Source organism: Lepisma saccharinum, chromosome 5, assembly GCF_977018435.1.
Source record: "Lepisma saccharinum chromosome 5, izLepSacc3.1, whole genome shotgun sequence".
Taxonomy (NCBI): domain Eukaryota; kingdom Metazoa; phylum Arthropoda; class Insecta; order Zygentoma; family Lepismatidae; genus Lepisma; species Lepisma saccharinum.
This window is the reverse complement of record NC_139233.1, coordinates 6,888,609-6,914,480: the sequence shown is the minus strand read 5'-3', so window position 1 is coordinate 6,914,480 and position 25,872 is coordinate 6,888,609. Positions and strand designations below refer to the sequence as shown.

The window sequence follows — 25,872 nt, the reverse complement described above, 5'->3', positions numbered from 1 at the left end:
TTGTGTAATTTCCTCTGAACTTATTGCAAGACAAGGATTATATTTGGATCATACGGCTTTGAAGGACAGGAATATTTAGGGGGTCCGAACCTCTCCCCCCCCCCCCACACACCCGAAAGACTTATTATGTACCAAAATTAAATAATGAGTATATACTTGTTTAGCACTCTCATATCTCTATTTTTATATAGTCCTTTTACCTAATCCTGTAATAATGACAAATGACATTTGTACTGTTGGACAAGGGTTTTCAAAGACATTTCCGTCATGGCTCCCCTCCGCTGTCAAAATCTGCAAGCGCCTCCCCTCAATAATAATACAAATATACATGTGACGTAACCATGAAAGACCAACACAAGATTTCTTCGTGTGTTTATTTACTGCTGGTACAAGTACAGAGCATTCCCTGACATTCGCTACGTGACTCGGCAGCAAGCTGCCCGGCATCAGCGCTTGTCTTTCCCGGTGAACGTGTCAGTCACAGTCGGTAGATTCGGCTATTAAAATTACAGTTTTCATATTGTGTACTAACCTTGACTACAGAAGGTGTTGAAAATGATGTCCCTCTGCTGCAACACATTCCTGACATCTCCGAAGGAAATTGGCATTTACACGTGCAAGTTCGTCTACTGTAATTCTCCCGATTTCTCGTACAATAATCTCTTTTAACTCACGGATGTCTTTGTATACTTTATTTCCCCATTTTTCTTTCCACTTTTATTCAGAACCGACCCTGTTACTCTAAACCTTTTTTACGAGGTTTAATATAAGCGACTGTTGCGGACCCGTTCACAGGGAAAGACAAGCGTTGATGCCGGGCCGCTTGCCGTCGAGTCTCGTAGCGACTGTCGGGGAATGCTCTGTACAACTAATGTTTTCATTGCTTGTATCCCTTTCATGAATCATGAGGAAAAAAAGTATAATACAGACAGTAAATAAAACTCGATAATAGATGTAAATAACAGACATATTGCAATCTTTAGCAAAGTCAGTGGAATGTAGAGTGCTTACTTGGCGTCACACGTTTATCGCACGGGGGTACATATTTGGAAATAGCGAGACGCATATCATTCTGGATATTTACTCTGAATCTGTATTTGGACTTGATCACTGGCATGGTTGAAAATCCAGTTTTGGCAAGGCATGACATGACATGGTTTGCGTCTACAAGATACGAGTACAATTTCTGTCTCAGTTCAAAAACATGGGATATGACATTGCCGAGGACCACTGACGTGAGTTACAAAAATACAGAAGATATTTATAAATATTCATGAATACATTTTGAACTTTCAGAAAGAAATATTTTTATCAGACGTTCTCGCGCCTCTCCAGGGAGGCGCGCAGCATAGTTTAAATACCACTGCTGTAGGGCAATTTAATAATTTGAGTGTGTAATAAGAGATGACGTCATCAGCCGTTAATTAACACTACAAGAGTGTAGGATTTGTATGAAAAACCTAAGTTTCATACGAATCTAATGAGCCTCCCTAACATAATTTACCTTAATTTAATACTGTTGGAAAAATTGACTTGGTTTACACCCCCCCCCCCCCACTTTCTCCCTGGGGAACAATTATAGCTACGGGCATCAAATGAACACATGTACAGTGGGATCCAAGAGTATTAACGTGCAAATTGTCCATCACCATGTTCGTGCACTTAATTTGACCCAATAAGAGCTTCAAGAATTAAAAGAAAACTCAAAGTAAGCTGTTGACAACTTCTGCACCAGCATACATAAAAATCCATCGCTTCAAAACACGTAGGATTTAAGAGAAAAATTAATGAAAATAGTCATGGACAATTTGCACGGTAATACTTATGGATCCCACTGTACAATCACACAGTCCCATTGGCTTTCAACAGAATCGTTACAACCATGAAGTGTCCGGACTACATTCAGTGGCACGGCTTTATCGCATGCACTATATTCCTACGCGCAACATCCCTGCACAGCAACCAACGGTTCAACCAATAGGATTTCTTAGGCTCTGTCCGAAAGGTACAAAGTACAGACTTGAAGTATAGGCTTGGCGGAAGTGACGTCATCTAGTGCAGTTCGAAACCGCCAAGAACAGAATCACGCAAGTGCACAGCTCGCAGTGCAGATGGTTGGTGACTAGGTCACGTGGTTTTCGCACTCGTTGTTCATTTGTTTAAAATCACGGAGGTAGAAAGCCAGTGACACAGAGCGCATACGTAATGGGCCCACAAGTTGTTGGTTATAGTTCTTCTAATGTGTGGAAATGTATATGTACGAACATTTGAAAGTGCTATGTGATATCTATGGTGAAAAATAAGTGTTTAAAACGCAAGGAAAACAACGAGCACTCAGTTTTATCTACTGATCGTATTTGGCGCTGCAGTCGAAATGCAATGCGAAAGACAACACTTCCAGTACACGACTTAAAACCGCACTCCAAGACCATACTCGGAGGATGCTCGCTTCAGGTACGGTCTTGCACCTTTCGTACACGGCCTTAGCCACGCGTACTTGTTTCCATTGTAGACATCCTACTTACGAGTCGGCAGGCTTCAAAGAGCCCTCCCTGCTGCCCTTGCCGACCACGTGGACCTTGGAGGAGGAGACAGCCTTCCCCATGCAGTTGAGGGCCTCGCACGTGTAGGTGCCGAGCGACGTCGGGTCGTCCACGTTGGCCGTCAGAGCGAAGACGTCCCCTGCTTTGATCTCGCGGCCCTCCTTGTACCACTTGAGGATGGGCGTCGGGACGCCGATCACCTTGCACTCCAGCGACACCGTCCCCTGCTCCGTCAGGATAGCGCGAAGCTCCTCCAGGAACTCCGGGGCTTTGTACGCCTTCGGCACTGGAAAGAGGAAAACCACAGTTATCCCTGTTTCTAACACACGCCAATAAAAGAAACGGTCAAAATTCGAAAAGTTATTTTTAGAACATACACAATGTTGCAGAAACATTACTGATACCGGTAAACAAATCTTACTGGGAAAACTCCATCCCTCTTGAGGTAAATTCTGGCTTTGGGACTTGGTACCAATTGGGCTTTCTGTGTATGGACCTAGAGAAACACTTCCCAGCTTGAATTCATGGGCTCGAGGGTAAAACATTGTTGATTGATTCAATTTGTAATTTTGGGTGCGTTAGCACTTAGGCTATTTTGCACCCGTCACATTATACGGGCTCAAGCACCTTACCTGAACTAAAATGTAACTAGTAACCAGTGATGTGCCGTAGACTATAAGTTTACGTCTACATGCGTTGTCTACACGTAATCTACGCGTAGATTACATTGGGTTGTAGTTTACATAGATTACGTAGACAATCTAAAGTGCATTAAAATTAATTTTCAAGGGTTTCATGAAAGGAAAGTGACATTTTCAACTATATTGGTTCCAAACGAAATGAAAAGTATCCTATTTCCAACAAAATTTATCTTCTCTTCTATTATCAACTATGGAAGAAAATAAGTAGTATGCAAAAAACAGCAACAGATGGCAGTGGTGAGGCAAAAATGGTCTTTTCCCCATAAAACACTAGAATATTTCTTATGTTAGGTTTCTTCCTAGGTGAGAAATTGTTCGAATTTAGAAGAAAGAGTATGAAAAGTTCTCCTCACACATCAGCAACTCGTACACAGTATAATTTTCTTTTAATTCCACGGCGCCCTTTGTTAAGTTATCACCTTTCGCCATGTTTTTTACATAGATTACGTAATCTACGTGTATAAATAGTCTCCGTGTAGAATGTAGACTATCGTTGTTTACGCGTAGACGCACATCACTGCTAGTAACATTAACTGTAACGTTGGAAGATTAAAATATTCTCATTTAGGTTAACAGAACTAAAATAAACAACTGTAATGTCGTGTCGTAACTAAAATATTAAAATATTCTGACTTCGGTTAAAAGCTGAGGCTGTAAGGGGCACTCAACACACGTGTAACGAACCTGAGAGTTTAAGGTTTTATATTTGTAAGAAGTTAAGATTTATAAAATGTTTGTTACTTCAAATAATGTGCAAGCTGTCACAGACAACTATAGTTAGATTGATATAGTTGTGTTTGGAACTTGTATATATGTTTATAAATACGTCATAATCTGTTCGTGTTGACGTCACTTTCTCATCTAAGCAGAGGATGTGAACCCACCTGAATGTTTTTCACCTGACGACAGACTCAGTTAGAAAACAGGTGAAGGTGAGAAATCAACAGAAACGTGGTAACGGTTAATGGAATGCCCGAATAGTGTAACTGGTAATTATTTTCGTTTCATTCTGGCTATACTCGGAAATAATAATTAAGTACAGAAACTTTCGTGTATTTACGTTTGTCTTGTTCAACTTTAATTCTATATGCAAGTGTGTTTAGTGATTGTGATGTGATTTAATATGCTATAGAATTGTTCCTCTTCAGGCAGAAAGTGATTATAAAATTGCGTTTAACTTCGAATGCTGTGTTGTGTTTCTTTTCTACCCAGCAAGCCCTGATGATTTGCAAAGATTCTCATGTTCCCGACTAAAGGAGTAGCGGACTAACTTTCTGACGACTGGTGTACAACCGGGGGGGGGGGGGGGGACGTTGCACACGTAAGAACAAAAACTCTAATACGTGTATGCTGACCAAGGCAGAAATTTACTTTATTATAAAACATAAACTAAACGTAACGTTTCAACCTTCTAGCAAGGTCTTCTTCAGACTCTGCACCAAGTACACATGTAACAAGGTACAAAAAAGGATTCAGACTCGAAATACATCTACAAACACGATTCACAAATGTTAGGGGATATACTAATCTACGAAGAATTGTAAATTGTACGCAATTTCATTAACTAATCAACTTCAAGATATCATATCTTGCAATAATCTTCCGTATGTCAGATTGTTCTGCAAAGGGCACTAACAAAGTGTTTTATTTTCCACGCAGCTTTCTTTCCCTTCTCGATAAAAATAAAAGCTAAACTGTGGAAAAAACTTGCCTCAGGGAATTTACAAATATGTTTACATTCAATGGGATTTGGATTATTAATAAAAGTTGCAGTTTTTCACGTCTACGAAGAAAAATGTACGCATAATTCCCGAGATATCGTCCCTTTCTGTACCTTGTTACATTTGTACTTGGTGCAGAGTCTGAAAAAGACCTTGCTAGAAGGTTGAAACGTTACGTTTAGTTTATGATGTATAATAAAATACTGCCTTGGTCAGCATATTGAGTTTTCCATATCATGGAAACAAGGCTTAATGGTGTTATAACGTAAGAACAAAACACAGGACAACACACACGCAGCCCTACAAGGATTATACTGGCCGTAGGCACAGACGCCAGAGCCTCGTTAGTCCAAGATGTACTACGTCGAAGTGGGGTAAAACATGGTGACATTTTGGTCATTATTGAGTTACAAAGTAAAAAGGACCATCCTCCAATTTTCGCGTGTACTCTTCATGTCATGCAATTTGCATTGGATTCATTGTATGTTTGTGAAATTGGTAAACAACACGAAAACACAGTACATCTTCTAACAACCAGTCTGCTTAAACTCAATAATGACCAAAATGTCACAATGTTTTATCCCCGAGCCCTTCAATTGACTTTCGTCAGGTAAGTCGAGATATCACATTGCAATAAATCCTTAACGTTACTTTCATTTCAAACATTGTTCTTAGTAATATAGTGGAAATTAAGAAAGAGAGGAGAGAATTAGACTTCTACAGAGTAAATTCAAGTCCTACGATAGTCTTTTTCGTTCTAATTCCTTACCGAGCACATTGAGGTAGGAGGAACAATTGGATTTTCCGCTAAGGTTCTCCGCCACGCAGGTCCACCGTCCCTGTTCCTCCACAGTGACGGGGGCGACGTCCACGCAGAAGAAGTTGCCCTCGTGTAGGAGATGGAAGCGGTCGCCATCTTCAACCCGCTTCTCGTTGCGGTACCAAGAGACCTGCCAAAATAGAAATAAAACTGTCATAAGAATGCAGGTGCTGGAGTTAATGGTGAAAAGGTATTTTCTGCTCTCCCCAATGTACGGTTGATTGATTCATTGATTTTGCTTTTTTCTACTTCGCTCTTTGTGCCAATTTGGCTAATTTGCGAAGATGAGGGTGAGTGATGATATTTCCGGTACATTGATCCTCAGATTCTTGGATTAATCGCGACAATGAGGATTGAATGGTCATCGGATGAAAGGTACGATAGGACACACACAATGATTCATCCATGGCTTATCTAGGGTTCAAATCAGGGACCTCTCGCTACCTAGCACATTACACATGGAGACGAATATAGGGTGCACGACTTCAGTATGAGTGAGTTTTCCTTTTAAATCCACTTTATGCACGTAAAGGCTTATGGGGACTGGACTTACAGTTTAAAGTGGTTCTTCGAACCTGCCACCACCGGGTATCGCGTAATTTGGGACCTCCTTGATGACGTTAACATTACGTCATCGGGGAGGCCTCGCACTTCAGTGCGTGCGTTCCGAAAGTCGTAACGAAACGAACGCATTCAACGAAAGTAACTGGGCTCGTGAATCTGGTGGAACCAGTTATTTTACAGAGTTATGGGACACTAGGCGAAAGCGCAGGCGCAGCGTTTTGTTTAGAGAAAGTTTCCACACGGCGTCCAACGGAAGGCACGTCCTTATGGCAAAAATAAACTTTACTGTGGACACCGTTACTCATTTTAATCACATTCTAAGAACGGTTAAGGCATACTCATCTTGTGCATGTTGGTTCATATCGCTATCTGTAAAAATTATAATACATTTTCCGAACTAGTGCAGTTTGAATCCATTAGCATGCACGTTGTCCGCAAGCAGCAGACGATTCTCACGAAACAAACCAGCCTCCTGGCCCGTACGTTTGGTGAATCTCGTTCTTGCACGAAACGCAGGGAATGCGACTTTTGGGACAGCATAATGAAACTCACGGAAGCACTTATGGGACAGTCAGTTACCATAACTCGTTTAACGCGTTAAACTCGTGCGACTTTCGGAACGGGCACAGTATGAATGCTTTCATTTGTTTCCGTGTGATTTAAAACTGAACACCACGCGTGCGTCAGCTTCCAGGAAGCAAGTGGCTGCTACTTCGACTTCGGCGTGTGACGTCACCGAGGGTACAGAATCTTAAAATAAGAAGGAATGACGTCACTTCCGTGAAAAGGCGTGAGCGTCACGTGGGACTCCGAAACAACTCGAAAGGCCCAGAGCCAAATGCGAGGCTAAAAGAATGCTACTTTTATCCAGTGATTACTACAGCAACCTTCTGCAACAGATATGAAGTCTCTTTGCACCCTTCGAATTTGAAACTGATAGCTCGTTCGTTGTGATAAAAGCTTTCTTGTGCCCTTCCAACTGTCGCACTTCATTTGCAACCTGATACGATTCGTTTTTCCGTACGTCTAACTAGCTTTTATATTTAGTGTAATCTTTTTTGTGTATACAAACCGTGCCTTAAAAATGTAGACACTTCTGGGTTGCAACATCCAATTGAAAGCAAATGGTATCGTTCCAACTTAGATATGCCCGTGAGTGTACAACGGCGATTCGAAAGGTGTTGGAAAATCTGTTCTTCTGAGCCTTGAACACAATGTTAACGCTCGCGCATCTCTAGTTAAGACGGGAAGGGTGAGGGGATTTACAGCCTGAGCTTACAACCACCTGGAAAGATGGCGTTCATTTCGAATTTCCACTGCGATAACAAGAAATGCTTTGACGACAGTAGCGGGAGCGATCAAACAGTCGAAATGGGGGGCGGGGGTTGTTCCTTAATGCCTCCAAATTTGAATCTTAAATCATTAAGATAATAATGTTGAATTGAAATAAATCTGAGGAATTTAATCTTAATTCTCTGATTCAATAATGTGTTGCATTCTTTTCATGTGTATAGTTAGATAAAAACACACAAGTACATGTTATCTCATTAACTCAAGAGTTGGGAACACTTCTTCCTGGCTTTCTGGTGGGAATAGGAATTGATGAAATCCATGCAGAGCTATAATGCAGGGCAGGCCCGTGTCCAGGATTTTTTTGAAGGAGGGGCCAGATCTCTCTCTCTCTCTCTCTCTCTCTCTCTCTCTCTCTCTCTCTCTATATATATATATATATATATATATATATATATATATATATATAGAGAGAGAGAGAGAGAGAGAGAGAGAGAGAGCATTCCTTGACATTCGCTACGAGACTCGACGGCAAGCGGCCCGGCATCAGAGCTTGTCTTTCCCGGTGAACGGGTCCGCGACAGTAGCTTATATTAAACCTCGTAAAAACGTTTAGAGTAACAGGATCAGTTATGAATAAAAGTGGAAAATAATAGGCAAAATGAAGTATACAAAGACAATCCGTGCGTTAAAAGAGAGTATTTTACGAGACATCGGGAGAATTACAGTAGACGAACTTTCACGTGTAAATGCCAATTTCCTTGGGAGATGCAAGGAATGTGTTGCAGCAGAGGGACATCATTTTCAACACCTTCTGTAGTCAAGGTTAGTACACAATATGAAAACTGTAATTCTAATAGCCGACTCTAGCGACTGTCGCGGACCCGTTCACCGGGAAAGACAAGCGCTGATGCCGGGGAGCTTGCCACCGAGTCTCGTAGCGAATGTCAGGGAATGCTCTGTGTGTATATATAGTGGCAGCTATTCCGGGGACCTGGGGGCAGTTGCCCCCGACTTCATTACCACTTTTCCCCGTACTATGGCCTCTTAATGCTTGTCTACCAAGAGAAAATGTACCTCCCCTCCCCCAGTTTTGGCACCCAATTGCCGATACTGGTCAGAAGTATTCGGATAGTTCTGAGTTTCGCAAATTAAAAATGTTTTTAAATTTCCTTTATTTTCGTATATCAGAACCATTGAATAGCCACGATAATTCTATGTTTAGAAAATAATATATTATTTATACATGAAATTATTCGCATTAGCAATGATTATTACAATAAATAAATGTAAATGTGAATTAACCCAAAGCCCGCTACAAAAGGTCGTGGCGGGCTGGGTTATCCAAAAAAGAGAGAGACATTTCCACCTGGTAGCCTTGTGTGGTTACAAAACTAAGAGTAACATCGCAGACTTCAGACTTCTGGAGACATCCTCTCTACACAACAAACACATTCATTTATGCAAGGACAAAATTGAAATTTTTACATCGTTGAAAAATCGTCGATGTTATTTTCATAGCTTTTTATAGGTTCACATTTAAACATTTCATGGCTCGGGGGGGGGGGGGGGGCATGGTCCCTCCCCTGGGTGCGGGCCTGATGCAAGGTGGACCTAAACATATATCTCTGCCCAAGTACACTTACACTCAGTCTAAATCGCTGACAAGTGAAGTAAAAAGACTGAAGTAAACACAAAATAAAGGAAAGGAAATGCAAGGGTATCCGGATATTGAAATAGGGCAGTTCTGCGTACACCTTTAAGACGGGGCCTACTAGGTGTAAATCTGACCTTGGGTTCATGTCTTCCATACAATAGTGTTCGTCTGACTATAAGCTTTTAAAAGCTGCGCTGCGAGTGAGGACCGGACTGGTGCACGCCTTGCTTATGTTAGGGCGCCAAAAATTTACATACACGCTTACAGTACGAATAGTACGGTTTATAATGGGTGTGTCTTTTAAAAGAGGTCCCGTGGAAAATGCGCTCCTTGCATGTAGGCAACCTTGGTACACCGAAGAGAAGAGCGGGTTAGGGAACAGTCCAGGATATCGGTGCCAAGCATATTCGACAACATGACATAACATGACATATCCTGGACTGTTCTCTGCCCCGCTCTTCTCTTCGGTGTACCAGGGTTGCCTACAAGCAAGGAGCACATTTTCCACGGGGCCTCTTTTAAAAGACTCACCCAGTATTATTATACCTATCACGTCGGCAGATTTGTTTTAGATGGTCAGACCATTGATAAAACAAACAGTAGAAAATATAATAATGGTTATTGTTGTCATTATACAATAATAACTACTATACATTTTTCCCAATTATTATTATTATTATTACTATATCCCTGGGAAGATTTTTACTCGATCCACCAGACTGATGGATATTCAGCACAATTGTTTTTTTATTATTATTTTCCTTTACGTTTCATACAGTTAGTGTACTGAAAAACAGTTATTCCATTTTGTTGCTAACATTTACAAACAAAAGTTTGGTGGAAAGTTTAGTCATTTAGTTTATGTCTTGTGACCTCTCACATAAAACTGTAATTTTTGGAATTTTGAAAACTATAGAACCATTTATTGTATGCCATGAATTAATGGCAGAATTTTAAAAAAAAATTCTTGTTCTGTATATTGCACTAATTTTTTCTACCTGACGCAGCTTTTTACTTTGGTATTCTGTTCAAATACTAATTAAACTGAGCATTATTTCTGCTATCAACAATAAAAAACAATAAAAATATCAATCTTCCTGAATTTTTAAAACGCTTGGGGGGGGGAGTGTCGACGGACCGGTTTGTCCCCCCCTCTCGACGCTCATGACCACACGTAAATCCGATCTACTTTCAGAACGATTTTACGTTGTTAGCTTGCATTCTTCGACAATAGATGGCAGTATAAAATCATTAATTTTTATTGCTTACAAAATTCACACAAATGTACAAAATTTATCATTACTTGAAAATATTTTTAACATGAATATGAACTAGAATACAAGATCAAAATTCAATGTGTTGTTGATTTGAAACTTATTATAATTCATAGGTTATATTCAACTACTTCAAATAAACAACTTCTTCATGAATTCATAACAAAGTTATGATTGAATAAGCCACAGTTTTGTGTTAAACAGCAATGTTACCACCTTACTGAACTGAAAACAACAAAGAGAGTATTCCAACAAACGTATAAATATGTGCCACGAGCACAAATATTCTAAATTCTATTCACACGCAATGGGATTATCTTCAGTCTCCAGTTTCCGACTTTGCAAGCAGATGGGCAACACAGCCTCTCAAGAAATGTGGCCCCATGGCAAAGCTGGGGCCAAAGCTCTGGACTCCTCTCCAAAGCTAACCCCCTCCCCAAATATGTCTCCCCTGCTTTCAGCAGATCTGAGAAATAGAGGGACCCAATTGAAGAACTAGAACTTAAGGATATTGAGCTTTGCAAATCCTTTCCGAATAACAATGGGCTCATCTGTATGTATAGTGCACGCAATCACAGACTTATAAAATGCCACGAACACACTGCTAAATACACTGTGAGAGTGTGTAGGTAAACCTACACGTCCCCGTATATAAATTCAATTGATTTGATTGATTGATTTAGTTTATTTTACTTCGCGTTTTGTGCATCTTGGCTAATTTGCGAAGATAGGGATGAGTAATGAAATGATGAAATTGATGAATGGACTTTCACAAACAACCAAGCTCGAGAGGGATTCGAACCCTGGACCCTTGGCGTCACAGCGTGATGTGTAACCACTCGGCCACAGGGTCCGGCTATAGAACTTCAAGTTTGTATTCATGTTATTTTAACGTAGCTTATCTTCCCCTTTTGGCAACTCGCGACGATGAAGGTGCGAGATAAAACTGATGAAGGGCGCTCAAAAAGAACACTGATGCCCAAGTCGGGATTGTAACTATCGAACGTCCATTGTGAAATCATGGATGTTGCAATGTGCAAGGGTTGCCATAACTCTTTCACCTTATAGTTTATGGCACAGGAAGGCACAACAACATTTCAAGTTTCCGCACAAGTAAAATCCAATGCGTGTTAGGTCTGGCGACCGTGGTGGCTATTCACCTATGTAACCTGACTTTTGCCTAACCCTGTACGTACCAGTAACATTCGTCTCCTATATTTGCTGCATGGATTATATACGCGACTGACTTTGAGGTGAAATGGTAAAAGAAATGTGTAGAATATTTCTAAGGAACTGTACCTTGAGACTCGTGGAGCTTCGGATTTCCACCAGGAATCGAGTCCTTGTCCCGACCTTGACGGCGAGGTCGTTGAGGCTGCGCAGAAACTTCGGCGCATCGAGCGGCCCTCCCCCGTCCACCTGCAGCTCCACCCCCGCCCTCGTCTCCCCCGCCGCGTTCTTCGCTATGAGGGTGTACACGCCGGCATCGTCGCAGTTCACGTGGTGCATCGTCAGGTGGACGAGGTTGTTGTTTTCTGCCACCCTGTAGCGGTCGCCCACGAGCTCCTGCTCCGCTCTCGTCCTGGAAGAGAAACAAAACAGTCAGTGATGCCAACCCTAGCATAATGGCGCTAAACCTACTATCGGATTAAAAATTATGGGTACTGGAGTTTGGACTCCAATTAAAAATTAGCCAGTGCTGAAAACTGGACCTTCACACCAGCGGCGTGCCCAAGTGGGGGTTGGTGGGGGTCATAACCTCTCCTTTAGCCCTGTATTAAAAAAAACATCAAGGGCAGGAAAAGATGAGAAAATTAGGGTTAGCTACTAAGAAAGTACACGTAACCCACCTTTCGATAATGTAAGGCACGCTACTGCTTCACACTCACACGCTGTCTCGGGAATCTATGGAGCAAGGCCCGCTCGTAACTCTAGAGAAGAGACGAAAGCGAGTGAGTGGAACAGAGCGCTCTGCTGCAAACAGTTGGTAGCTGCAGCCGCGTTTTCCCCTCCATGCACTCACTTATTCTTACGTGTTCATTAGTCGAGCCCTTTCGAGTCTTAGTTCGTTCGCTTGCTCCAGAGAATACCGTGGCAGAGTGTAGGCGCCGTTTGGCTCCTAATAAAATACTCGCCAAAGTTTAAAACAGTCGCTAAACTGAAAACTTAATCGGCAAAATTACACTGTTCTACACACATTTGGTTACAGAAATGAAAATAGCAATCTTTACTAATCTAGAGATGCTGAACACGGAAATGACAAAAAAGTTCGATTGGCTCTCGTTTTGGAGTAACAGGGAGAGGAGGCACATTCAAGGGACCCAGCTCAACTCTAGTATATTTGGCAACACTGCTGACGGTCTGACAGTTGACATTTCAGTATATCACGCAGAGGCGTCTCGTGAACGCATGCGGTGCATGCTGCGCATGCGTAAAATGTGGGAAAAAGGACAGCTTGCTCTGCGACGACATTAATGAGCATTTCTACATTCTAATTTCTTCATATAGGAGAAATATTTATTTTACACGAGAGCGCTCAACTAAGCTTATATTACATTTCTTGGATCTGAAGAGAAGCATGCGTCAATTGTGGGAAAAGAATTATTACTTCCTTTCACTTCAGATCCAAGAAATTTAATATAAGTTTAGTTGAGCGCTCTCGTGTAAAATAAATACTTCTCCTGTATGAAGAAATTAGAGTGTAGAAATGCTCATTAATGTCGTCGCAGAGCAAGCTGTCCTTTTTCCCACAATTGACGGATGCGAAGCTTGCACCGCATGCGTTCACGAGCACGACATAGTTTCCTGTTTCGGATTCCCTCAACATTCGCCAGTTTGAATTCAGTTGTATGTACAGTGTCTCCAGAGTATTGTTAGATTTAGTTTCGTATATGCAGTATATACAGCGACATGACAACACTGGTGGCTGTTTGACAACGTAGCATCCCAACAACAGCACTCCATTCAGACATGTAATTTATTCAGGGAAGTACGAGTGTTTCACAACCTTTGGCTGCTAGCGAATACCACAAGATAACTTACTCTCTAGCCTTCTTAAACCAGAAGGTTTATGGCTGCAGAAACACAAGCCTTCCATCGGTTCCTATCCTGGGCAAGATCAATCCTTTCATTTTTCGATCACCTCTGTCGGTTGTAAACGTGCTTCTTGAAACGTGCCCCTTTGAAATTAGGTCAGGAAAGGGAATGGGAACGAACTGTTAAAAATAAGCGCTAAAAGTAGCTACAATGAGACACAGGCGGCACATGACGCGTGTATTTACGGGGAGCCGATGCATTCCGTTTGAAATCACAAGGAACCTTTCAAGCTAGATGCTAGAGCTTCTGTCATTCCGAAATGACAAATGAAGAACGTCCGCTGCCAACGTGTGGGTGCAGCTTACAAACAATGTCAACAGATGTCGAGCAGTGTAGCGTTTCGTCACGAGCAGTAGAATAGTAGGGTACGCCCCTTCGCTCGAATTATGACTCTACCGAGTGGCCCGTTTGCGGATTATTCGTCGAGCCACTCGTGCTTCACAAACGCACCACTCGGTGCAACCACCTTCAGAAAAACTCGCATGTAGGAAATACAGACTCGCGGTTGATTGAGCCAAAGTACACACCGAATCGTAGTTTCACTCCGTCCACCTATTGCGAATGGCGCCACTAGTCTCCTATGGAAAAACTTTGACCGTATTGCGGAAAGGCTACTACAGATGGTGATACTGGATGACCCAGTGATAAAATATACATTTGTAACAAACTAACTAACTAGCTCTCTAGCCTTCTTAAACCCGAAGGTTCATAGATGCAGCAACACAAGCCTTCCATCTGTCCCTATCTTGAGCAAGATCTATATATTCTTTTCCATCCCTACATGTTTCCTTTAGATCCATCTCAACGTTGTCCCTCCATCTTCGTCTTGGTCTTCCTACAGGTCTCTTACCATCAGGTTTCCCAACAAGAATCCTGTAAATTCCTCTTTCCTCTCCCATTCGTGCCACATGGCCTGCCCACTTAAGTCTTCTTGATTGAATTATTCTAATAATATATGGACATGGATGTAAACATTTGTAACCTTGATTGAATTTATGTCGATCGACGGGAAGTGAGATAGTACAGTGGGATCCATGAGTATTACGTGCAAATTGTCCATGACTATTTTCGTTAATTTTTCTCTTACATCCTATGTGGTTTTTAAGCGATGGATTTTTATGTATGCTGGTGCAGAAGTTGTCAACAGCTTGTTTTGAGTTTTATTTTATTTCTTGAAGCTCTTATTGGGTCAAATGAAGTGCACGAACATGGTGATGGACAATTTGCACGGTAATACTCATGGATCCCACTGTACATGGAATGAGAGTAATACTGAACGGAAGCGGCTGTCGCCTCTAAATGAAAGGTACAATCCTAGATTTTCACCTAGAGAGCGAATGAAAAATGTGAGAGATTCAAACCTGCGATCTACCGAATATGTACCTGTCATTTCATACAAGACGCATATTTATTTCCTTTCTGTCCAAATGCCAGGCCCGTAGCCAGGCAGGGGCCAGGGGATCTGAGCCCCCCCTGGAACTGTCGTCATCCCCCCTGGCAGTGAAGGCAGCCCCGTTGACATTAGGTAAAACTATTTTGTGTAATTTGTTTGCAGTGAAGAGTGAAAATGTAGACAGCAGATATTATTTTCCTCACAACTTTGGTGAAGGATAAATTCAAACAGTATGAACACCAGCTATTACATTCGTTCACCTTATTTATAAGAAGTGTAAGTAGCGGCAAGTATTTAGGAGATTCTCTACTCTAGACTTCAGAAAGTTCCATCAAGGTGAGCTTCTTTATCTGTACCTTTGTTCCCCTGTTGCGACCTCCCATTTAGACAGAAATCTGTGACTTTGATGTCATCATTCAAATTTCCTCCGCATCTGCGTCAAAGGTCAACAGCTCCCAAGTTTTGGGAACGAAGGGGAGTTTTATTGTTTCGGCTGGGGAGGGGGGATGTAAACTAGGCACTATGATTGAATATTGCCCATATTTTCTTTTGTGATTTAAATATCTATCATCAAACGTAGCATGGAGTATGTAGTAAGGTATCCATCTCAACGTCATCGTTCCATCTTCGTCTTGGCCTTCCTATATATATATACAGATAATTTAAAAGATATAGGGAAAATGTAGTATTTGTGTGATATTTCTAAACTTTAGTGACCCCCCTCCCACCACATAATTTACATTAATTTAAGACTGTTAAACCTTTGCAAAATGGACTTGGTTTACAAAGCCCCCACCTGATAATCCGTGAGCCCTCCAGCCTGGAGATTAATTCTAGCTACGGGCCTTCCAAATGCGCTCGAATATTTAAAAAAAAAGTTTCCGATGTATTCTAAAGCAGTGATTCTCAATCTTTGTGATGCCCCGATCCCGGCAATTTGACTTGTAACCATATTTCCATTTATTGAACTTTATACATTAATTAAAATTTACACTCGAAATTTAATATCAATAAATAAATTATGGCATAATAATGAAGGGCAATTATTCGAATGTATTTAGGTTGTTGACAAATAAAGTTAGGTTTAAGTTAATTGTGTAACCTTGTCGAACAGCCTACATGCGAAATTTACAAGTACAGTAAATAGTAATTGTAAGATGTTAGTCAAGTGTTTGCTACATAACTAGAAACTCAGTCTTTCCTTGCATGTTTAACAGACTCATTATCAACCATTCTTCTTAATAAGTGTTGACACTCTGTTGTAAACGTCTTATTTATACAGAACTATGTGTTGATTAAATCACTGTTTAAACCATTTTAAAACTTGTTTAAAACATAAAATATGTTTATTTTTCTTTTAAAAATATTTTGCCAACCCTGCACAAAAACCCACGTAAATTGTGGCTGAAATTCTTCCAATATAACAAGCCAAAATAACGTAATTGTGGCGTTGTGCGTCAAAGGTTTATTTACAATAGCCACGTTGGGGGGAGGGGTATGTATGTAATGCAATGCTTTGAAAACATTAACATTTTAGAACTGTTGGAAGAGGGGTATCTTTAATACAGAATTCACAGTTGAAAATGTTGGCACTACTGTTCCCTGCTAGAATCAAGTACAAACATGTCTTTCTCATCTGGTTTGGTTGAATTTTTGTCTTCCTCTTGCGCCTCGCTATGTCGGGAATTCTCTCGCACACAACGTGTGGGTCCTACATCAATGACACTGTTTACGCTTCCCCCGAAGTCTTTGGAAGCGCCGTCACAGTTATTTTAATCCCACCCTTTTAAGGACGAGGCAATCGTATTCCTTACGGACAGAACTCTCAATCCTGATTGTTCACGAGTGGGATCCACGAGTATTACCGTGCAAATTATCCATCACCATGTTCGTGCACTTTATTTGACCCAATAAGAGCTTCAAGAATTAAAAGAAAACTCAAAACAAACTGTTGACAACTTCTGCCTCAGCATACATAAAAATCCATCACTTGTGAGAGAATAATCAATGAAAATAGTCATGGAGAATTTGCACGGTAATACTCACGGATCCCACTGTACACGAGCAAAGGCAGCTTATAATTTGTTTCTACTAAAATTCGAGATTTTTGTGAATGTTTTAAAAAAGCCAAGGTGAATTACGCAGGTGAGTCCATATTAAATTAACACGATAAATGACGTCATGTGGAGGACCACCTTCTGTTATCAAGACCAACCAAAAATCTGGTACAGTGGGACGCACTGTGGCCTTTGTCAGAGATTGAGACAAAATTATCCATCTGGTTGTAAATTTTTAGTCATTCTGGGATACTATATTATTTTCTATAATTCTGTACACAGCTAGGAAAGCATTTATACAGCATTAACATGTAATATCGTATGCAGGATTATTTACCCATTAACATTACAATACTCTATATAAAACAAAATTGGAAAAGACGCATAATATAACACTTATCTCGGTAGATGTAAACAATATATGTAGGGCTGAAACCATGTTCAAATGTACGTAGCAGGAAAATTGTCCCTCACCATTTATATTTATTTTTCGCTTACCTTGTACAGTGGGATCCATGAGTATTACTGTGCAAATTGTCCATCACCATGTTCGTGCACTTTATTTGACCCAATAAGAGCTTCAAGAATTAAAAGAAAACTCAAAACAAGCTGTTGACAACTTCTGCACCAGCATACATAAAAATCCATCGCTTAAAAACACACAGGATGTAAGAGGAAAATTAATGAAAATAGTCATGGACAATTTGCACGGTAATACTCATGGATCCCACTGTACTTAGGGAATGGAATTGTACTGATACTGGTGCAGAAGTTGTCAATTACCTCGTTGGCGTTATGTTTCTTTTCTTCTCAAAATAAATTAACATAATGGTGGAAAGATTGCTGGTAATATTTATGGATGAATCTCGCTCTTCATGTAACTTCTGTGTGTAGAGCCACCTACCGGAGTATTCGAAAGTATTCCTTTTTACATAGGGTTCTGTCAGCCAAAATTACGTTTAACATTTAATAATTAGTTACGAAACAAACTAATATTCTCACTTACTTAGTGTAACAATAGCTGAAATGTATAATTCGATACTGATACTAATTTCAGAATTTCCATTTAGAGTCAATTCGTAATCATTGCGGTTCGTTTAACAGATTGACCTGCCACCTGGCGTAGGGTTCCACGTCAGGCACTTTACGGCCATGAGCCCAGAGTTTCCTATCCATATTAATCTTGGTGTATTGACTTCTTCTTAGGGAGAATTCACACCGAAGAGGCACGCGACATGAGAAAACTGAGAAATAATATTCACTGACCTCAAACTGTATACGCTAGACTTTCCAGCCTGAATTAAGCGAAGACATAAACACTAGAGAAATGGTTCTCAACCTTCGTGAAACCATGTAACGGTATTTCTTTTTTAAGTCAATGCCCTTAGCCGAAGAATTTTCCTCGTAAATCTTTACAGTATTTAAGATTTTATGCATGAATTAACATGTACCTATGAAATTAAATATTGATAAATAAATTCTAGCATAATCATAAGAGCAATAATAGTTTGATTAGGTGTGTAGGATTGCTGACAAATATAAAAATATGGAAGACAAAGTGGTAACGTCGTCTCCTTGTAATTAAGTGATCCCGGGTTCGATAACCGGGGAGGCACCGGCCAGATCCAGTTCTGATTAGTCTATTTGTGCATAAAATGGACTTAAGAAACGAAAACTCACAACTCAATATGATATTGGGATTATGATAGTTTTCAACCAGTTTCAGCAGAACATTTCGGAACTCATTATAGTTGATACGAGGGCACGATATCGGGTCGTGGCCCGGCGTATGAAAAACAATGCACTAGAGTACTTTACCATGTTGACTAATATATTTTGGACTAAAGTGCCTCCATAAGCTGACTTATTCAAATAAAAGCAGTCAGGTAAATGGCCAAAACACGGCCTCTTTTCACGATGTTGAAGGCAAATTACAGCCGATAGATAACTGCATCAAAAAACTTGATAAAGCGAAATGAACGTTGTGTTTAAATCTTAGAACATTGTACATATCGATACTTTATTATATCAACAAATTAGAGGATCAAACATAATGCCGGTTGGGCTCTCTTCTAGAGTCTAAATACAGCTCGTTGGAATGAAGCATTCGCTGCGTATGCGCGAACAAGAAACTGAAGCAACACTATGCACGGTATTGAGAAAACAGCACAGTCCGAGAGACACGTAAGCGACACGTGCATCTTGCCGTGTCTCTTCTGTTCGAAAGGTTCCATAAACTGCAAGTTGACCCTCAAGCTCGACGTTTCTGTAACGTCACAGTGTCAGAAGTAAGGCAGAAATTCAACGTATTGAAAAACATTAGAGATTAACTTTTGACTCACGTTCAACACGTTGACGCCATTTTGCTTGCTATTTCCCGAGGATTTCAAATCTTTTACTACAAATCTCGACCATATCGTTGGGAACTCGATATGTAGTCATTTTCGTGAATCGTCCTGCTGACGCGATTTACACGCGCTCTTATGGGCTGTGGTTATTTTGTCACGCTCTTTCTGCAGAATTTCTTCTGATTTCTGTTTTGATTTTACTTTATGCTCAGAAAGGCTAATCGGGACTAAATCTCCAACTTGAAGTGAAATCCTAACCAATGCAAAGTGTGTCTCCATCGGGGATCGAATTTAGCATCTCTTGATTACAAAGCCACAGCGTTATCTATACTCCATCTGGGAGACCCAAAATTTGCCTCACGCGGGAAGCTATGGGTGTTAGAATGGCTTCAGAAACAAGTTAGATTTCGATGTTTTGTGCAGTTTCACTGATTCGTAAGTTTAGTCAGTCACACGGGGCCGTAAAATATGATCAACAAAACAATTAAGCATTATTATTATTATTAGAGACCGGATGTTTAGGCACTAAAAACATATAAAATAGGCAGGCAAATAAGCACTTATAATTTTCAAAATAGGCAGTAAAATAGGCATTAAAATACAAATAGGCAATAAAAATGGCAATGAAATTTTACCCAAAATAATGAAGATAGACATTCAAAAATAAATAGGTGTTTAAAAAATATAGAAACATACCAGTACATTCTTTATAGTTGCTTAAAATAAACCAGGAGCTCATCATTAGAGACAGCAGTCCAATATTGTACTTAATAAATCACTGCAAACAGGAGTCACGTCAGCCCAAAATTTTCCATTGTACGAGAATGGCTACACACAATAGTCTGACAAAAGAAATTGTTGGCTACTTCCAACCAGTACGCAAATTCTTTAAATATACGCTTTATCACTGCACACAAGGTTTTTCCAACTAAAAAAAATTACACTATATATTCCACACAGCAGTTCGAACTAAGGAACTGTTTAAATGAATTTCAAGTTTGTACTGTACGGTTTGGCAGTCTTTGAATAAGAAGCACTAATTGCGGTTGCACATCACAACAAGGTTTTTATAGTGTTGCCCACGAGACGAGACTTTGGCCTGTCTCGTCTCGTGGAAATGCTGTGAAATGCTGTCTAGTCTCGAAAATATTCGTTTGTCTCGGGACACATGATCAATCTCGTTTCGTCTCGAATTTTTAAAAGCCTGTCCCGTCTCGTCCCGTGGGCAACACTAATTTTTTAGAATTGAAAAATATCTTTCAACCTCCACAGATGTTACCGGAGCATACTTAAAACACGCGAGAACATGTGGATCTAACTCAGTTTGTATATTTTCACCTTTCAGAACTTGTTGAATTGCCCTTAATTTGTCGAAGTCCTTATTAGCTGCAATAACTCGCTAACTGTTATTTTTAAATTTCTTGGAAGCATCGGAAACTAATCCTGGGAACAAGAAATTGTATGCACCGAGTTCAGTCATGTCGCAATTTTAAAGAAAATGCCTAAAATAGGCAATATCTGGCATTTATGAAATAATATAGGCAATATCGTATGAAATAGGCAAAATAGGCAAAATTAAATTGCCTTTAAATGAAGCTAATCCCTCCCCCCTGGCCTTCGCAACATTTGTTTTCATCATATCTCTAACAGGAAAGAATAGGCATTTTGCCTAACATCCGGTCTCTAATTATTATTATTAAAACCACGAATTATAACTGCCTAACCTCTCGCCATAATAATTTCCGATCATTTGTAGATAGCTACGTAACTGCGTAACCTAACACGGGTGCAGAAAAGAAATGAATATATTTTCGAGGCAACTATGTAAAATGAGCACTCAGTGACGAATCCTTATAGTCATCCAATGACTATAAAATAATTTTTACAGCTTTCCACAGGAAATACGAAAAAATGCCTACAAGCACATTGTTCCGATGTACATTATTTTATGCATATTTTCCAAACAACAATAAGTGTGAAACAATGTTTTTCATATTATAAATGTAAAAAAAAGAATGGTAAAATGTAACGACAGCACCTCGCATACCTTCTGTCTTAATCTTATACTGTATGTGTGTCTTTATATAGCCAATGACGGAGATTAATTTTTCTCTATTCTATTTGGGAACGGGAATACCGTGACAAAGCTCAATGATCAAAGGCACGAGTCTCGAATTCTTTCAAAGCTCAACAAAAAGTTCGGAATTGTGACGCAAGAAGTGAAGAATGCCACTTTTTTTGAGTGTACAAAGAAACCCGAGGCATCAGAAACATTTCCGACTGTCTGCAGGATCGGCTGGAGATAAGATAACGAACAAAAACTGTACCGAAACGCCAGGCTGTAAACCAATCTCCGTCATTTAGAAGTCTGAAATCCACAATACGTTTCCGTCACTCGTCCACCATTAAATCTACCATCAAATGTTTCGGGGATTCAAGGTGGCTCGATGCCAGGTCGGTCAACACTAGAAGAAAAGCCAAGTACGTCACGGTGGCAAGATAAAAATAAGAAACTCCTAAATACTGCAGTACAACGTTCTTGCCATGTAACCCTCCATTACCGCGTTTTTTCTGCAAGTCTCGACCTGCTCTGCGTTTGTTTAGAGACAAAGCTATCTCTGGTCCTCGTAAACAAGAAGCCTTTCAGCAGCACTTCCTGGGAGCAACAGATCGCCAGACTAGATCCGCCAAGGGTGAAGGTAGCCAATGTATTAATTTGGAAAGTACCAGGCACGAAATGTCAAAACAGCGACAATGCAATATTTTGAGTATTGGAAAAAAAACGTAATATTTTTATGGAGAAGGTAGCATAAGACTTCTTACTGCACATAAGCCGAATTATCCTATCGCAATTGAAAATTTTAAAATGTGGTCACGATTTTGCCGTAGATACACTGCTAGAAGTTACCCCGGAACTTCCCTCCTTGAAAGATTTATCTAGCTAACTCTCTAGCCTTCTTAAACCTGAAGGTTCATGGCTGCAGCAACACAACCTAGGCAAGATCAATGCAATCTTCTCCTACCCTACCGATTTCTTTTAGGTTCATCTCAACGTTATCCCTCTTTGCCTTCCTACAGGTCTCTTACCATCAGGTTTCCCAACAAGAATCCTGTAAACTCTTCTTTCCTCTCCCATTCGTGCCACATGGCCTGCCCACCTAAGTCTTCTTGATTTAATTATTCTATCTGGACATGAATACAAATTATGTAACCTTCTCCACTCACCTGTATCCCTATCACCTTTTAGGTAATGAAAATGTACGTGTTTAGAATTTGTTGTATAAAGGAGGGCTATTTAAGTCCGCCAAACTTACTGGAAGGCAAGGCTTATATTGCCTTCATACGGCTTTGAATGACAGTATCAAAGAAGATTTATGCACACTACTTGTGACAATATTCATAAAATATTAATAAGGAAATTTCCTTTCTTTCAACTTGATCAAACTTTCTTTTTGGTTATTCAAAAAAATTCTTTATCTATTTCACATTAATTCCGTTGCCAGAGCAGTTTATACATGTTTCGGCACTCTTAGCTACGCGTATAAGCTAGATAATGGAATATGTGCTGTTATATCTCTAATGTAATATAGGGAGACCGGGGTAATTAGAACATGGGGTTATTGGAACATGTTAATGTAGAATAATTTAAAACGAAAAGACTGGTGTAATAACATTTCATACCTATGTACCTACACTAAACCTACATGCAGATAATTTGTTATTGGAATAACTACACAAAAGTAAGTTTTATTTGACTTTTATTATACACCTGCAAAAAATGATGTGACGCATGTTTGGTGTTTCTCTGTTTCTGCATATACTGGATGTGAATGAAAGAACCCTTGCAAAATTTTCTTCGCCCCTATAATAAAACATAAGGGCACACATCTTTTCATGTGAGTTTGGTTGTCTATGGGCAATTTGCCTGGTTTTTATAAGCAAAGTTCTTATTACCCCAAAAATTTCTGCAAAGGGGTTATTAGAACATTGCATAATTTGCTTGATTTTGCTTGGGGTAATTAGAACAGTCATGGGGTAATAAGAACATCATCTTGAAATACCATGAAACGTAACTACTTTTGGAACAACCTGCTTTTAGACTGGAATAGAACCAATCCTGGTGCTCGTTTGCCGAAGTCTGTCTTTGCTCAGTACATAGGGAGAGTGTGGTCTAGGAGTTTCAAGAAATCATACCTAGTGTCGGGATTTAAAACTACTGGTCTGTTTCCACTGGATGAATCCATGTTTCCAAGTGAAGAATTTGACCCCCTTGCCCTAGCACGATTTCGTAATCAAAGTCAAGAAGACAAACAACCTGGATCAACAGTTGTTGCTGATGTTCAGATGACTCAGAATTCACCAAATACAACTGCCTCCACTGACATCCCACCAGGAGCAGTTCAAGATCCAGTAAACATTCACACTCCTTCCTCTTCCATTACTTCAACAGCAATGCCAACGCCTTCAGATGTTGAAAAGTTCTGAATAGAAGTACTACACCACCATCCCAGTATCTGTTTTTTGAACAATTCATCAGAGAATCTCTTAGTAAACAACACAGACCAAGCGGACAAAATCCAAGAACAATGTCTAGTGGTAATCTATCAAGAGTACGCCTCTCTGATCAGTATGGCGAAATTCTAACAACTGAAGATGCTATGCAGCGACTGAAAGAAATGTCTAATAGGCCTACCAGTGCCAAAAAAAGAAATCGCCCTACTCAGAAAAAAATTCCCACAGGAAAAACCAAAAAAGACAAGAAAAGAATGTCCCTTCAATCCAGCTCTACTTCTTCAGAAAGTGAAATAGACCTATCTCTCAATGATGAAAACAGCACCGACATTGAAGATGACTTGGAGCCACAGGCCGAAAGTGAACCAGGCCCAGCAGCTGAAAATCAGCCAGGTTGTTCTGGTATACCAACTGTTCCAAAACGGAACAAAACACAGAAAAACAATGAGGAAAGTGGTAGGCCTAATGAGGCCGATGAAGAATCAGAGGATGACGATGTAGGCCTATTCAAACTGGAAAAGTACTACGCTGTATATTACGAGCGAAAGTGGTATGTTGGTAGAATTATTAAAATCTCTAATGGTCAGTCTAAAGCAACAATCAAGTTTCTGGAGGAAAAAGAAACTGGCAAGTTCGATTGGCCACGAAGACCTGATGTTGAGGAAATTGATAGGAAGTTCATATTTTACGGACCTTTGGAGTTAAATGGAATTGGTCCATTTACCCTTCCATTGTATGACATCATTAAGAGCAAGTATGAAGCTTTCAAAAAAGAAATCAAACATTCAAATCAGTAGATCTACTGGTGCCAAACTGACAAATGTTAATATGGGTCAAGTGTTCTTTGGTGTAGCTTTTGTCATGTAGCCTATATTTTATGGTTTCATATATAATTGTTTTTTGAGACTGATAAGCTCCGGGAACTTTTCTAACGGTGGAAGCGGCCCCGGCGCCCACCCAGCGTCGAATAACATGGGTACCTGGGGGAAACCCTGGGGGGGTAAAGGCGGTCAGGGGCGTGATGCTGATCACATCACCCCCACTCACGACCGGATCAAGAAAGTGTGGGGCGTTACCCCCACACCCCCTATACGCCTTCATGGCGTGGTGCTATGCACAGGGGAACACTTTACCTTTTACTTTTGAGACTGATAAGCTTAATTTCTGTATATATTAGTTTTTCACGACAGGTAAACCTGTTAATGTAAGTTATCTTAAGTGTTTTCATAAGTATTAGCACTACTTGTTACAAATTGGAGTAAGTTTTCCTCCAAAAAATATGCTTTTTTGTACTTTTTCTAATTGATATACTAGATTGTACATGTAACTATTAGAAGTTTTTTCTTTACTACATTGTAGAATGGCCTGTAACCTTTCAAATAAATCATAGAACACTGATTTTCATTCACACATGTTTGCTTCACAGCTGGGAAATTGAACTTTATGAAAAAAGACGTTAACTTGGGATTTTATTTAAACAAGCATTGATAACTCCAGAAGAAGTAGAGCTATTGTGTTCAAATTTGCAGGATAAATGAGACATTTATATATGATGTTTGTATTACCCCAACAGCAATCTAAAGCTATTCAGTTGAAATTTCTAACTTATGTTCCATTAACCCCAAATGGGGTAATTGGAACAATTTTATGGTGTCATGACAATTTTTTTTTTTGGACGAGTATTTGCAATGCAGGTATGGTCATTATTTTTTTCAAAAATATACAAAAGATGCCCTTTTAAATGGTAGAAATTTTTAAAAAATCCATCAGTAACTTTCTGAGTAATTTACAGTGGAACTTCTACAGGCTGTTTCCTGTTCTAATTACCCCGGTCTCCCCTAGTCTCTTTACCTATTCATGTAATAACAACAATACAATATTAATTGATTTGCATAT

The 25,872-nt window shown here is 40.0% G+C and overlaps 1 protein-coding gene across 6 annotated transcripts in view; it reads right to left on the bottom strand.

Moving 5' to 3' along the window:
• LOC145987634 (uncharacterized) overlaps positions 1–25,872 on the bottom strand; it is a 529,186-nt gene that overhangs the window by 412,479 nt on the left and 90,835 nt on the right. For all 6 annotated transcript variants that reach the window (XM_083122088.1, XM_083122085.1, XM_083122086.1 and 3 more), the window contains 3 exons: positions 11,870–12,152; positions 5,735–5,915; positions 2,526–2,829 (listed from right to left, as the gene is read on the bottom strand). In XM_083122088.1, coding sequence (XP_082978214.1) covers positions 2,526–2,829; positions 5,735–5,915; positions 11,870–12,079 — 695 coding nt within the window. In that variant the 5' untranslated portion in view covers positions 12,080–12,152. The remainder of the gene's footprint in view (positions 1–2,525; positions 2,830–5,734; positions 5,916–11,869; positions 12,153–25,872) is intronic.